This window comes from Bombus flavifrons, chromosome 7, assembly GCF_040668555.2.
Source record: "Bombus flavifrons isolate JBK064 chromosome 7, iyBomFlav1_principal, whole genome shotgun sequence".
Taxonomy (NCBI): Eukaryota; Metazoa; Arthropoda; class Insecta; order Hymenoptera; family Apidae; genus Bombus; species Bombus flavifrons.
In genome coordinates this window covers 5,643,129-5,659,447 of record NC_138448.1, presented here as the reverse complement: position 1 = coordinate 5,659,447, position 16,319 = coordinate 5,643,129, and the positions used below count along the sequence as shown (strand labels likewise).

Genomic DNA, 16,319 nt, shown 5'->3' with positions numbered 1-16,319 from the left:
TCTAGCTTGTCGATGGTGTTACATTTTTTGTTGTTGTTGTGATATTAAAAACGCTTTAAAGAAAGCTTTATCGATGATGCCAGATGTCGGGAGAATTTTATTTTCTTAAATATGATGTAGAAAGCAAATGTTTTTCTTTCACTTGATATTTATTACTATTAGTAATACTTCACGTTTAATACTTTGAACGGCGATAGAAATCCATAAACAGCCAAAAATTTGGAATTACAACCGTGTTCCGTAGAAGCCAAGAATTAAGAACGTTATGAACGTTATGTAAAAAAACTTCTGCGCAGAAATCTATCGAAATTAAACGAGAATTAGTGTCGATATCATGATCAATTTTGAATTAATAATGATTAATAAAAATTAGCAGAAAATTCACTATAAATGTAATTGATCGTGACAAATGATCCCAAATTTTTGGTCGATATTATTAGCTAATACATGTAATATAATATATAATACTCGCAAATAAGGCGTGAAATCAAGTTCTCTCAATTTCTCGCACATACTTATACGTTTCCCTGAGTTTCGATTAAAAATTGATTACAAAAGTAAAAATTCGTGGTACCCTGTACTCAAGAGAAAAATATACTATGATCTTATATACATACTATCTCACCCTTTGTCAAACTAGACTCGACATTCAGTTTCATTCGATTCTTTTCAATTGTAACATATAAAACGATTCAGCATAGAAATACATTAACATAAATACATTATTCGTTATAAGAATACAATCTGTCTTTGAGAATAGCTTGTTAAATAAGAACTAAACGTCGAATACTGCTTAGACTTTAAAAGATTAAGACCTCTGCTTGCGAATTTACACATAATTCACACGTTTTATGTAACACATATTTTATATATTATATATATAACACGTATTTTTGGCACATATTACGTATAACGCACGTTGACATGAATAAGCATTACGAGTTTTAATAGTCGCTATCGAGAGCTTGGAGGAACGGTTGAATCGAACCTTCATCCTCGCAGTCGGGGATGAGCTTTCCTTTGTATTTGACGCAAGAATCGGCGCACTTCTGTCCAAGGAAGTACGGGCCGAACATTTTCTTGCACTGGGCGCAATTTCTGATGCACACTCCTAAGAAATCAATTCGAAGCACAGCGATTAAAACGGTTAATTTTCAAACATAGAGCTCGAAAGAAATTAACTCAAAATGTGGTCAACTTTCAAACGGAATTGGCGCGTGTCACTGCGCAAAATTCATTATTATTTTTTAACTAAACTCACCTATAGCTCGGTCGAAGGGAACACTCCCTGCAACGAGCATGAAGGCTATAGCGTAGGACACGAAGAGCACCAGCAAAATGCGAGTTGAAGCGTTCATGACTGAAACAAATATCAGATTCAAATGCGTTAATTTATCCTGAGCAACAATTATATTAACCATTTCGAGACAGATCTTCCCTTTATCGAGGAATACAGTAATATAATGATATAGTACATTTAATTTTGAAAAAATGTTGCTCCTAATTTTGAAAATCTACGGCAGGCATCAAGTATCAAAAAATCTACGAACTTCTCAGACTAGTATTAGATAAATATTTTAAGTTATTTCCGCCGATCATCGTGTCTTCGATCAAACGAGCCTGCACCAAGAAATTGTAATCTTTAAGATGGGATATGTAATTGCACTCATAATAGTATCCCATATTGCAATAGGTGTAATTGTTATCAGTGTCAGAAATATCATAAGAAGGGAATAATTTTCTTACAAATTACCCATTAGTTCCGTAACTTCATCTAAACGACTAAATCGAATTGGAGAATTCTTAGTCTCCAAAGAGATACTATTTATCCACAAAACTAGCCAATTCCCCCTTTCTACCTCGAAGAACGTAACAACTTTCACTCAGACGCGAGACACCACTATGCCATTGTTAATTGCGTCTGACAATGTTCAACAGAAAAGAAGACAAAGAAACCAACAGGATCTGCGATAGAAACGATAGCGACTCTCGATATCGCGTGCAGTTCATCAGCTTTTACTCTTACACGGCACAGCGAACCAAAACGAAAAAAAAGAAAAAAAAAGAAAAGAAAAAAAGAAACACCTACATCCAATAGAACATGAGTCCTAGTGAAGGTAGATCTAACAGGATACAACTATAAAGCATAGAGTCTCGATAATCCTAGCCTCTGACAGGATGCACAATTCAAAGCCACTTGAATAATGATCGATTATAATGGTCATGTACACTTTCCTCGATTAATTATCCGTTTCGTTCGATCAGTCGATAAAAAAGGATAAAGAAACGTGCTAACATAAAAGAGACGGGGAATGACATTCATGAACTTTCAGGGATAAACGCGCGAAGTTGTCGAAGTCGTCGAGGCAACTCGAGCTTAAACGATTAAAGTCAACCCGATAAAAACAGACGTTGCAACCAAGCGTTGCTGGTAGTAAAAAATAAAAAAAGAAACAGAAGAACGAATCACACGCGTATCTCGTTAATATGTCCGAATTATTCTTTCTGTTTCGCGAACGCAGATACTTATCGCCTGCGGGCGGTCTTCGTGTCTCTTTCATATAAATTGTTCGAGCGTATCCGCTACGTCGGTGGCCGCTTTTTTTTGTATCCTTTCTTTTTTCCTCTCCCTCTCTCTCTCTTTTTTCACCCGTTTTTTCTCCGTTTCGTATATATATCGTCATTTACAACCGGAATCTACCGCGATACTTCCGCGTTCTCCTTAACGGCCACATTGTGAACACATAAAGATAATAAATATGGATGGAAGGTGTCTCTTATCTCTTCGTCTCGCAATCGTCTCCTCTCTCTCTCTCTCTTTTCCCCCCGTCTCTCTCCAGGAAGCACTTGAAAGATTCAAGACCAAGGATCGATCGATCGTTGTGCCGCGGTTAACGCACGATCGATCGTGGAAACGGCGATCGCTCGCGGATCAATGGACCAGGATGTGCTTCGAGTTCGGTGAACATGAACAATACCGGGAATCGAGATCGAGGGCTAAGTTTGGCTTCGATGGTTCAATGGAAAGTTAGGTTGTAAAGGATATTGTAGGTCATATGACTGGTACGAAATGCGTTTTCACTCTATCGGATCGTATTTACCTGGTTGCTGGCGCTTGGATCGAGCCGAGGCTGCTGGAATTGATAAAACCAGACGAATGACACTGAGCACTGTACGATGACGGCCTTATATATCCGTTGAGGCCAGATTCATCCCTCGGACGAGGGAAACCCCGCTGCCTATCTTACCTTAATTCGATTTCTTCGATTTCCTGCACTCTCGGAATCGTCTGACCACGGAAATTTCGATCGATCGTTAGCCAGATTGCTTAAAGAGGAACTCGCTGTTTCCGGATTCTCTCGCGGAGCCAGACTCGTAGATCAACTATCGTAAGTAATCACTTCGAAGTGTTTAAATCTAAATTCCGAATCCTGCATTTGAATTTTTAAAAATACTTCAATCATCGTAGACGATTTTCAAACTTACAACACTCGATTCAACAATTACTTTATTCACGTTCTTACTTTAATTTATTTTGAAACATTTAACAGATATAACAACAATGTTTTAAAGTGTTTGATATAAGATTCATAGACTAGCTTTCAAGATCGGTCTACCGTAACATCTTCATCCGTGTTGCACGTCAAAATGTCAGAAGACGCGAGACGTCTCGCCAAGATTTCAATCGCTATCCCGCTATTTCCTCCTTTCTTGCGCCTCCATGTCGACTCTCGACCGCGGAGATTTATATTCTAAGGACCAGAAGTTTTTGTAAGCGTCCCCGTCTTCGATCCTTCCATCGATGTCCTCGTCCAGTCGCGAAACCTGACTTTTCTTGCTCAAGATCGTCGACAATGCATCGTGCGTGTCTTCTTGATACTTGTTATTCTTCCTTCTACGATCTACGACGTTTCTATTGTCCTCCTCGTTCTTTAAATATCCAGACGGAAATACTTCTTCGTTTTCAAATTTGGTTAAAGGATATACCTTGTTCTGTTTGAAAATTATTAGGGTATCTTCGTTACTGTTCTCTTCTACGGAATCTTCACCTTTCACATTATCATTCTTCGCCTTTTCCTTCGCTTCGCTTTCATTATCTTGATGTTCTTCTTTCTCAAATTTAGACGAGAAATCTTCCTTGTCCTTCTTGAAAATTGTCAAAAAATCATCGTCGCTATTCTTTTCATTAAACTCTTCACTTTCCCGATTATCACTTTCCGTTCCTTTCTTCCCTTTATTCCCTTCGTTTTGATTATCGTGGTTTCCTTCGTCGATTTTTGCGAACATATCAGCGAAGTCACTGGATTTATACGATCTTGGTAAATCATCGAAAGTGTCTCGAACCTCCTTTGAATTCCCTCGGCCATTCGCTCGTTCCCTGAACGTATTATCACTTTCGGATTCGTTAAAGTCGGTTGAAACTCGTTTCCCGTTCTGTCCGTACTTGGTCCGCGTCTCCTTTTCGAGCAGATTCAACTTTTTCATTATCGGATCGTCCTTAAGAAATTCGTCTAGATCGAATGGCTTCCTGTATTCGTTTATGTCGAAAATTATGGGCCCCGATTTACTTTCAGGATCCCCTTGCCCTGTTTCCTCAGAATCTTCCTGTGGCTCGCCATTCCCTTCCCTCGCATTTTCTTTCCATTCCAGTTTCTTAAGGTTGGCGTTGTTTAAATCATCCTGTAAATCTTTAAATAGATTCTTTTTATCGTTCTCCTCAAGTTCGTCGTTCTTTGAAAGTTCAGAGGACTCTTTGGAGCCTATCAATGTTTTTGGTTTCGTATTATCCTTGATATCTGAATTCTGTCTAAACCCTAAATCCTCCAACGATTTATTTCCGTTATTTGTATCTTGTTTATCGGTTTTCGAAGACTTGTCCGAGTTCGTAAAATTTGAATTGCTTTCCTTACTTTTATCTTTATCGGGTTTGTCAATGTCGGAAAATTTGTCCAAATTCGTCAAATCTGATTCCCTTTCTTTACTTAAATTTTGCCTTGAATTGTTTCTAAATTTGTCTTTTACACTTCCCTCGGACGAATCGTTGGGTGATTTAACAGATTCTTTAAGATCAGTGAATACTTCTGGATCGACAAAGTCAGTTCTCGTTTCATTCTCTTTACGATCTCCCTCGTCTAAACTTTCCTCTCTGATATCAGAATAATCCGGCACCTCGACGTACGGAATTTTGTTTGGATTATACTCAGCAATAGCAGAAGATGTTACATTTTCGACACTTTTCTGGTGATCCCGTATATCGATATAACTATTGTCCTTTCTCTGCTGTCTAACCGAGCTCTGTAATTTATTCGTATCCTGAAACGTTTCGTTTAACACATTTCTATCGGTTTTTAAACCTTTGGCCTCTTGTGTCTCTGCAAAATCTACTTTATCGTTGCTACGATTTCTTACATTCTTTTCTGTACTATTGTCCGAATCGTTCGATTCGAAATTTTCAGTATCGTCGCAACTAGGAAAAATTGGGACGTAACTATGTTTGCTTGGTTCTTTCGATGGGTATTCGATAGTAGTCTCTGGTTGCGATGACTCGAACGTGTCAAGTAGTTTATTCATCGCACTTCCGAGATTTTGATTTATATTTCTCGTTTGGACCGTGTGGTCAAGTTGATTTTGTTGCTCCTCGTAACTTAGGCCTGGATGACGATAGAATCTCTTCGAAGAGGGAACTTGTTCTCTGAAGCCTACGTAATTGGATTTTTTGTCCAAGGAACGCTTAACACGTTCGATCGTGTCCCATTCTCGATGATTATTTAACGTCTCAAATATTTCAACTTTATTTTTACTCATGGTTTTATTAAATTTTATACTTTGAGCAACTTTGTCTTCGACAAGAAGATTTGAATTTGAATCAGATTTGAGCTCCGTGGTGTTTAAAATGTTAATAGAAGCGTTATTCGCGGGTTTAGTAAATGTATTGATAGTATTATGTTTATTTATTTTGCGATCACGTAATGGTGATGTTATAGAACTGATTCTCTTTGAAGAATTTTTATTCATCTTCTTCGATAATGCCGTTGCGTTTTCTATTGTTGTTATTGGTTTCCATGCGGTGAAAAGCGACTCGATTCTTCCTGAAGTCGAACCAGTTTCTGCTGTCTGAAAATTTCGAATCTCTGTTATCCTACCTCTACTCATTGTCTTTACAAATGACATGATCGAATGACGAGATCGATACAGATACTAATGTACATGTGCAAGTAGGATCTAGCATTTGATTGTCCGGAAAGTTCATGGTGAAATCTTGAACAAATTTAGAGACAATATATTCTTCAAAAATTTCTTCACTATGGTATTGAGCATTCTACTGTCATCATTTTTCTCCTTTTGTCTCCTTGTCTAATGTTGTCTCGTTGAAAGACATTTTCTCACGAGCGATCTCGAATTTTTCTCATTAATTTTTATCTCTATCTGGTTCTTATTTACATCTTAATGTTAATGTTAATCATCTAATATCCAATTTGGATTAGTATTTGTTCCAATTTATTGTTTCATCTTAGAAGTTTGTGATGAACAATTGCCTTCTCCATCTTATCATTTAAGCTATTCAATAAATTAAAAAGTAGATAAAAATGATGATATGAATATTTCTTAAAGAATGTTTTTTGTAGTTAGTTAATTGTTCCATTTTCCTTTTTTTTTCTTTTAAATTGTAGACTGATCATGTATTCAAATTTGTGATGAACAATTGTCTTCTCCATCTTATCATTTAAGCTATTCAATAAATTAAAAAGTAGATAAAAATGATGATATGAATATTTTTTAAAGAATATTTTTTGTAGTTAGGCAATTGTTCCATTTTCTTCCTTTTTTTTTTTTTTAAGTTGTGGACTGATCGTGTATTTAAGTAACAAAATTGATAAATTTACGAAAAGTACGGTCGATTTAGTTTAGTTCAGATGCTGAAATATACAGAGATATATAACGACCGTGAAAAACGCCACGAACTTTCCAAATAATCTAATGCTAGACAGATGTTTCAAGTACGAATGCTCGTAGGTCATTTCACATTGTGCTTTCGATCGGACGAGTCGGCGCACAAGAAACGTAGGTGCTGCTTTTAACTACCTTGTAAATCATTCTCCCTCGACATCGGTAGTAAATTTTACGTGCTCGCTGTGTAACTCGCTGTGGTGAAATATTTACCGTGCTACTGCATAGAACAACGCGAAAACTCCAAATGCCACTAACGATTTTCCAAGTTACCCAACATTCGATTCGTCCAACGACAAATCAAATATCGTAATGATAATATAAATAAGAGATAGAAAAAGAAAGAGAAAGGAAAATTCACAAAATCGATGAAGGTTCCATAAATGGCACTCTCGTTAATGTGACTTTATTCGTTCACGATACTTAAACTGTACAAAATTCAATTACAAACTAAAAGATTACGAGTGTACAGTGGCTCAGAAATCGCCGTTCCCTTTTTTCTCTATCTTCGCTTTAAACAATCGTATAGTCTTCCGTAATTTGAAATTTATTCCATGAGCCATCGTGCACGCGTGTATATACATTGTATATAATAATACAATAACATTTGAAGCAAACACTGAGATAAATGCTAGATTCACGCTCCACATTTCGCCTTTTCTCTTATTTGTATACTAAAATTAAACGAAGACAGGGTAGAAGAGGACGGGGGAAAAGTGGTACGCCTATAACGACGATAGAAAAAAGAACGTACTGGTTCGATAAATTGTATACGCGATCGTATAAGAAGGAAGCCACACGGATATAAAATATGTATAGTATCGTATAAATTACTACGTGTTTCAGCGCTAGTGTATTAGTTGTTAACCCTCTCTCCAAGGTGATCGTTGAATCCTATAAAAGGGTAGTTATTTATGGCTCGAAGTTTCATCGGCTTAAGTAGGTTGTTTGGCTGATATTAGCTCTGAAGGATCCAAACACAGTATTCTTAATGCGAAGATGTTCATGGAGTTAAAATTATGTTCGCAGACTTTGATAATGTGTATTGAATCGTGTTGCTTATGCTAGCTACGTGCTTGGTACGATACTTGCTGCGTTAGAATTATCGTCAACTCTGTCAATATTTTCATAGAACATAAATATAAATGGGCAGTGTCTTAAAGTGCTCGAATGTGCGTGACAGTACGAGGGTGAACGAAACAATTTATTTCTCTTCTCTTCGTACAACGTTGATAACACGACAATGCGTATTATTTACTCTATATAATCTAAACAAAACTACTTATAATAAAAGAAACTTCTTCTGCTATTATAAAATCATGTAAATTGATCACAAGCATTTTTCTCGACATCGAACATATATAAGTGGAAAATGAGTAACATAAATATACTCTCTGTTCGAGAAAATTAAATATAATCTCTGTGCGATTGTGATTCACCCTCGGTGCTCCATACTTAGTCGTTGGTGCGCGATTATTTTCTGAATCCCAGATACGAAGCAATGCCGTTAATGCTCTCAAAGAAGAGTCGCAAAACCTGTTGTCTGTCGTATTGGTTCCGCACCTTTTCCGGTCTCGTTGGCTCTCTTGGTACATCAAGCAAGTGCTCCTCCACCAATCGCTATAGTACAATAGGTTTACATTTGTAGGTGCTCGTGCATCGTATAATCCTTCGTAGAATATTGTGGGAAACCTGTCAAGATCCTCTCCGCGTTTACAAACTCAAAACTCGTGTTTCCATGTCGCGATTCCGTTAAAAATGTTATTTATAAAAATTACAGATAGGGACGAAGTCTTTATGATCTTTTTCACTCCTTTAGTATTTTTGTTTCTTTTATACGAGAAAATAAAAATCTCCAATTTTATCAAAATATCAAAGACAGATGGATAGTTATGATATTTCGCGTTTTTTTTTCTTTCTTCTTCTTTCGTATAAAGGAATAAAACCAAATCTCCAATTTTGTTAGAAATTCTATTAAAAATTGGAGATAAAAATGGATTGCTTTATGATCTTTTTCTTGTTTTTTTTTTTCTTTATTTCAGGGGAAGAATTGTATTTATCGTAATAGAGAGAAAGACTAGAGAATGGACACTAGTAAAAATGTGCTACCCGTGTTGGTGCGATTTCATAGAGGGAATGCGCTTTTGTTACGTGCTATTATGTACATTGTGTAGGAGTTATCACTGGACTGCGGATTTTTATGCGTTTGTGAGAAGTTGAAGGGTGGAGAAATCCGCACTTATTACGTACGAAGAATAAATTAAGGATTCGATGTAAGGATAGCTAAGTAAGAAAGGGAAATAGAAACATTGATGGTACTAAAAGTCGTTCTAGAGAGATCTGGGAGATGTGTGACGATAGTAGAGCTACAATTTTCCACTCATGATACAGAGACGATTCATCGTAGATACTTGATCCGAATAATTTCATCAAAAGACTTAAAACCCCTCAATTCTCATAGCTTGAATTTTTGTTCATTTTCATCCTTAACAGTGCAAAACGATAAGACTGAACATTTCGTGGATTCTACTAAACGATTACTTCGGTTATGTAATACGTAAAAAATTTGGAATATCCGAAAAGTAAGATACGTACGTAACGAGAATTGGAGGGTGAAAAAACTGTAATCACGATTTTGACAACCGTATACCAAGTAACGTGTTCCGATATTCTGACATTTGAAATTGTTTCAAATCAATGGAAAAATAAAATTCGTAGAAAATGGTTGCCCACCGCGAAAATAAAATTGGAGTATTCGACAGGTATTGAGAAATAAAACGCGCGATGGCCTACCACCGTAATATTCTCGTAATATGAAGACGAGTTCGCGTATATTTACTTCTCCATTAGGTAACTAACGACAAACGAAGTGAAGTTGAATGAAAGGGAGTCGTCCGTTTCGCAAGCTTTGTTAAACCATATGAATCGTGCAATCATTTGCAACTGGTTTCGACTGTGACACAACGCGACACAGGCACAGCTAAATTCTCTCTATTGTATCAGTTTCTAACGTACTTCGAGAGTGATTATTAAAAGCAGTCGGCGTGCAAGTTGTTCCTACGTGAACGCGCCCCTGTCGCGTACCGCCATTACGCAACGAATTCGTATTATTTGCAACTTCGATCACTTGAATCTCCTTCCCTCGTTCGACTCGATTGTAATACGCAAGCAATATGCGAAAATTCGATGATCGTGTCGCACTACGCTTTTTCGTAAATCTGTTATTATAAAGGTACGTTACAAAATTGTAATTGGATCGTAACGTATGTACAGATATAGCGATGAACAAAAGTATTAGCACAGACAAGCGTATCTCATAAAATTCTAGGTGAATTTCTAAAATACACAATTCTTTATTCAAATGTTTTTGTAAGGCATAACAGGCGAGAATTGGCAGCGTTTGCGACATCGATTTCGTTTCTTGAAACAGTTACGTGGAATCTTTACTTCGAATAACCGCTACAAGCAACCAAAATTTGTGTTTCAACGTTGCAAAATTCCACTTCTGCCCGTGTATACGTTCCAGAACATTTACAGAATCGACTTAACGGCGATCAAAATTTTACATTCCGGTAAAAGTAGTTCGTCTGTCCTTACATACTTCTACAGTTGTTTAACGACAACCAATTACGATAAATTTGAATTTCAGCCCCGATGGTCGCATCTCACAAAAAGATTGAACAAGGAATCAGCGATAAATTTTACAGATTCGCACAAGATTTTACAAGAAACTCCGGTCTATAGCGATATTTTCCTCCATCACTGTATATAGATAGAAAGTCATCGACTTCTAAATCGTTAAACGTCATGGAATCCCTTAAAATTAATTATATTATCTTTACACATCCGTTTACGTATAAAACATGTATAAAAAGAAAACAAAGAAACTACAACGGAAAAAATCATAATTTATATTGAATATAAATTATAATTCTAGCCTGGCAATAAATTAAGTGTCTTTATCGAGTATACTAATTAATTAAGGTCGCTAGAGGAGGGAGGGGGCGGGTTCTATTCGGATGCTAGAACTGTTCGTCTACCTCTGTGATCCCTAAGCTGATTCGAAATGCAACATGCAGACTAGCATGTCGATAGTTTCGCTATGCTACAGTACCGTAATCGTGTGTCTCAGGGTGAAAGGGGTTGGCTAAGTGTCGTGCTTCTTGGCTCGTGACTTGTTCACTACATGGTGGTGGTCTTTCGTCTAGGCGGTAGGTTCTCTAAATTTTACTTCTAAAAAACAGCCTTTTTACTTTCCGTATGCTTGATAGTTGTCCGCTAGATTACTCACGTATTGCGCTTGATTCGCGGTCGGGAATTCCGCCCATTTGCTCAGGTCCATGCTTGGTAGCACGCCGCTTCGACATGGTACTCGTGGGTTTCTGCAAGGTGACATATGAGTTGCGTTATTTCAGATGATAGGTTCGATGATTTCGTTGCGAATGAAACGGACGAACGATTACGTTAATAGAAAAAAATAATGCGCGATAATCTTGCAATAGTCTGTATACATTTTTGTGAAGAACGCTTAAAATTTTCTGCCGAGGTTGTGTTCTAAAAATGTGAAGTTCGGTTTATCATAAATTCATTGGTTTAATTATTTGGATATTATGTTCGGTTTGATGCAACTTATTGGTCTATTTCGAGATAAATTAATTTTAGTAGCAAACTGTTATACGAACTGAAGAGACAAATCGATCGACTCGATTTCATAAAACTTTGACTGAAATTTGACTGAATTCGGAAATTATTTTGGCTTCTGAGTGGTCCGTATAAAATATTAAAATGTCTAATAGTAATCGTGGAAATCAAACGTCATTAGAAACAGAATAATCGCGTCAACGATAAATATAATATATAATAGATAGAACACAGCGTATAATAAATAACAGTAATAAATATTATAGAAACAAGTAATATCGTGAAACTTTCTCAGTGAAAGAACGTGTCCCTAAAACCATTGTTGGAGGATGCATTACGAGACAAGTAGGTGTTGATTTGATCACGCAATGCTCTACCTTGCTCGTGCATTTCGATCAATTCCAACGATGTAATTCACTAATAGTACAATTCGAATCGACCTACGATCTTCAAAACGACATTCAATCTCCTCCGAGCCAGTAATCGATTCTTTGCTACACATTTTACTAGCCACAAATGTCTGTAACCTCTTCGAATTCAACCCACGGCGTCTTACTTACATTTCATGATCGGGCAACACCATGGGATATATCTGTATGGTGTCGATCAGGTCCGTATTGTCGCAGATCACTCTAGCGAGCTGCACTTTGCGAATTTCGTTTAGTTGATCTAGAAAAGAAAACATACTTCAGAATTGATAGTAGAAAACGTTCAAATAATAATTATTTCGTTTAATTTATTGGGTATAATTAATAGGAAGCGTTATACTGTATACACAGAATAAGTCACAATTTTTTATTTTTTTTTTTTTTTTTTTTTTGCAGTCGAGTAATTTTAACATTCGGTTCTTTATGAAATTCTAAATTCGATTCTAAAATAGCGAGATTCTATTAGATCGAGTAAAATAAGTTCGTTTCTTACGTTTTCTTAAAATAGCACATGACAACGTCGAGTGTTCTTATTTTTATGCTTGTAATGCGATCAGCAGAGTTGCTTATTTGTATTGTATTTCTCACCAAAAAATTCAAACATCTGTATCTTTACCTTCGTTAAATAATTGTTACGCGATTCTTCGAAACGTACACGCTGGTGAAAGGCGAACGAACTTATTACTTAATCCGCTAAAATTGCAAAATTTTGAAATTCTAAGATTGCAAACTTGCAAGGAAGCGGTTCGTAGTCTACAAATCGTAACTTGTCCGTTCTCTAATATCGTTAATTGACGAATTTCGCTATGCAAGAATACCATGGTTACCGATCTTTCTCGTTCCATGCCGTTCCCATAAATTCCAATGTATTCGAGTTTCTCGATTGAAAAGGTTTCTTACCGAGAGTGAAGGACGATGGCTGATTCGGCAACTCGTACCAAAATCGGTCACCACGACGGGAATAGCTGAATTGCGTGGCGATTATACAGGCGAAGGTTGGACCGAGCATGCTACCCGGAAGTGGCCTCTCGGATACACCACCGGACCACAGATCCACGTCAGCTGGGCGACTAAACATCGAATTAAAATACGCACCGTTATTTCCGGGGATTTTATATTCATTCCCTAGAAACGATGATTATAACGTGTTTTAGAATGTTTAACGCGAGGCAAATTAGCATCGATTTGAATTATTACGTAATGGATTATCGATGATTCAATGAATAATCTGTTTTGACATCATAAGCTGTCCGTGTTCTTTGCGATTGATTTAGGATTCGAATGTCTGGAATATGTTTCGAATTTTGGCTGAATCGTGTATAAATAGAGGTTGAGGACGGGTATACGGATAATACTCACTCGAAGATCGAGCTGTAGCGTTTGATGGTCTCGTTTGGCATGGAACCGTGTAGTTCGTCGAAGGTGTCTGCCCATGGAAGTCCGCAGAATTTTCTGAGAAGTAGAATGAGAATAGGTAGTTTTTTAGTTTGACAGATTTATTAAAATTTATAGAAATACATTTATAAAATTTCCACGAATTATCTTTGTCTTTCTAAACATATTGGTTTGGCAACTAAGTGATTGCGGATTCTGGCATTGCCATCTAATGACAAAATCCGCAATCACTTAGTTGCCAAGCTAATATTTTATAAGTTTGTGTAAACTAAGTATCTAAGGTGGGTTTCTGCGAACCGTATGTTTTTATAAAGTTCCTGTAAATTTGTATAAACTGAATATCTCTAGCGAAATGTGCCAACCTGAATTCCATGTAACTTGGAATACCAAATTCACGACCTCGTTGCATGTTAAACGAGACCAAATCCAGTCCAAATTTAGCTCCAACTTTTTTGAATAAGTGATTCGTCACCTAGAATTTATATGAATAAGCATTTCTCCGACTTCTTTTCACCTTGTATGTATATAAAAGAATATTTCGTACCTCTTGCGTGATAGAGTCGTCCATAGCTTGAGCAACTTGGTTCATCAATCCCATGACGTACTCGTCGAAAACTCCAGCACGGTACAGGTCAAACGGTCTTCTAATTAAGTCTGACAGTCTCTTCGAGGCTTTAAAGAAATAATTATCGTCAGAATTTAATTATCTGAGGATTCGAGGTTTACTCTTTGGTCTTGAAATTTTGCATTCTAACTCACCGATGAATTTATGAGCTTTGCTCCATCTTTCCACTGCCGTTGGCAATAACGAGTGGCCGAATCTGAAGGCTGCAGCAGCGAAAGCATCGATCACTGCTGGGTTCACGCTTTCGTCGTAACCATCCCAGTATGCCTATAAGAAATGAAATGTACATACGATTATGAAATTTTACGATATTTCATTTTTCGTGGATGGGAAAAGCCGAAATCGCTGACTTCAATGTGATTATTTTAAAAGAATCATCACAGGAATCAACTTTGAACGAAAGGAAATCTAAAAGTATTGTTTCAATATTCTAAATTAAAAAAGATTTACAAACTATGTCTGTGAATGTTTACGCATTTATGGAAAATTTAAACGCACAAAAATATACAGAATGCGTTTGACATGCAAAAATATAGAAAATATCCAAAATAAATTTCGAAGTATAAAATATTTAAAGTAAAGTCCAAAGTTTAAAATATTCATAGCGAAGTTCAAACGCTCTTTGGAATATATAGATCTTATTTCTTTAATGGTATTCAGAAAAATATCAGTTTGTGTAAATTGGAATTCAGGCAACCGTATCATCTCTTACATTTTTCTCAAGAAGAAGGCCAAATTTCTCCATGACATCTTTACCAAGTAGAATGGGCAGAAATTCGTTGTAGGTGATATGTTGAATCAGAGCAATAACGATTCGTCTTGCCTCTTGGTACAGCGTCTCGTCGTCCCAATGAGGGTTAATTTGAATCAAGGTCTTCGCTATTCGATTGTGTTCTCGCGCCATCAAGGTGTGCATGCAGGTTAGCACAAGTTGCTCATTCACTCTTATCTCACCTGAAGGCAAAAGTTACGGTATGTTCAGCAAGAATGTTGCTCGTGACCGATGAAAAATAGATGATTTTTCCTGTAACAAAGTGGAACAGCCGCATTCTACCGTTTATACATCAACTCGAAGAATTTCCTTTTCTCCCCTGATTTCTTCACTTCCCTGTTTAGGTTAATTATTGTGTTATTTGTTATTAGCTAATTTTATTATTATTAGCTTAGAAATACGAATTTTTTATATTTTCATATTATTAACATAGATTAGTTAATTCAAATATTCCTTTCAAGAAAGAAAGTTTCATGAGAACCATACAAAATTCGTGAAAATGTAACAAAAGATTTCCAAGCAACGCGTTAGTATGTAACGTAAGATAATTTGTACTATCGTTATTTTCTAGAATAGAATCAATTTTCGTGCGATAAACAATAGAAATAAAAGAGGGAAATTTTCACCTATTAATTTGTCAAGCATGCAAAACAATAATTAAAAGTTAACAAATGCAAATCAATTCCCATCTGGATCCATTAGAATTTGATTTTAGTCTTTGCAAATGTAAATATTATTTTTAACGGAAACGATACGACGTTCTAAAAAATGGAAATCCATAAATGAAAAAAGTTTCATATTTAAGAGATCGAAAATTCAAGTGGCGAAATAACTCGTTTTTCCCAGTTATTAGCAACAGATTCACAATCTGAATTCAAGGAATCTGGAATTCAACATTCATCGTGACTCTCGTCGAATAGTTATGAATCGCTAGAACTTAACGAAATGCACATGGTAGATTTGAGGCGATTATCGAATACACCAGGCTTTCATTTCGTTACGACAACTTTGCGAATGAAGTCGTCGACCTTGATTATGGACCACTCCCTTTCTCGGTTACACATCGCGTTACACGCCGATAATTGTTCGGTCGAGCAACCATCGCCGTTCTTTGACTCGACGAGGCAGAATGCGAGGTAGAATTTCCACGCGAATTTCGACACTGTTCCGTATTATACATAATGCGATCCCTATTATCATTTTATCCGGCAGCGACACGTGACCTACTTCTTTTCGTAAATAACCATGGTCTCGAACAAATTCGACCACGCGAGACAATCCATTTTTCTCGCTGTTGCCCCGTCACGTGGTTACGCCGCTTTCGATCGAAAGCGAATATTACGCAAAACATCGTGGTTAATGTTGAGATTAAAATCCAGAGCTATCGGAACGTGAAACTCGTATTAAAGAAATTAGAACGTAAGGTAAATTACTGGCCAAAAATTTGAAATTATTACGTATATTATTACGTTTCGTAGAATGTAATAATTTGGCGCGCTAGTTTAAACTT

At 36.7% G+C, this 16,319-nt stretch overlaps 4 protein-coding genes across 7 annotated transcripts in view; 1 reads left to right on the top strand and 3 right to left on the bottom strand.

Annotated features, from left to right (window-relative positions):
• Cep290 (Centrosomal protein 290kDa) overlaps positions 1–16,319 on the top strand; it is a 170,864-nt gene that overhangs the window by 12,339 nt on the left and 142,206 nt on the right. The window lies entirely within an intron of this gene.
• Positions 25–3,148, bottom strand: Eh (Eclosion hormone). The gene is made up of 3 exons (XM_069117460.1): positions 3,102–3,148; positions 1,262–1,360; positions 25–1,111 (listed from the first exon to the last, which is right to left on the bottom strand). The coding sequence occupies exons 2-3, from the start codon at positions 1,356–1,358 to the stop codon at positions 945–947; spliced, it is 264 nt and encodes an 87-aa protein (XP_068973561.1). The 5' UTR covers positions 1,359–1,360; positions 3,102–3,148; the 3' UTR covers positions 25–944.
• On the bottom strand, positions 3,618–6,153 carry LOC138181468 (protein starmaker). The gene has a single exon (XM_069116285.1). It carries the CDS (start codon positions 6,151–6,153, stop codon positions 3,697–3,699), a length of 2,457 nt encoding a protein of 818 aa, XP_068972386.1. The 3' UTR covers positions 3,618–3,696.
• cysu (peroxidase homolog) overlaps positions 7,339–16,319 on the bottom strand; it is a 34,207-nt gene continuing 25,226 nt past the window's right edge. Inside the window, exons 9-17 of one of the 4 annotated variants that reach the window (XM_069116908.1) lie at positions 14,750–14,991; positions 14,172–14,304; positions 13,957–14,084; positions 13,775–13,884; positions 13,377–13,469; positions 12,918–13,087; positions 12,150–12,258; positions 11,240–11,330; positions 7,339–8,568 (exon numbers count right to left, since the gene is read on the bottom strand). In XM_069116908.1, the coding sequence (XP_068973009.1) occupies positions 8,422–8,568; positions 11,240–11,330; positions 12,150–12,258; positions 12,918–13,087; positions 13,377–13,469; positions 13,775–13,884; positions 13,957–14,084; positions 14,172–14,304; positions 14,750–14,991 (1,223 nt within the window). In that variant the 3' untranslated portion in view covers positions 7,339–8,421. Of the gene's footprint in view, positions 8,569–8,954; positions 11,331–12,149; positions 12,259–12,917; positions 13,088–13,376; positions 13,470–13,774; positions 13,885–13,956; positions 14,085–14,171; positions 14,305–14,749; positions 14,992–16,319 lie in introns of those variants that run through there. The other 3 variants (XR_011173597.1, XM_069116911.1, XM_069116909.1) reach the window with 3 other exon arrangements.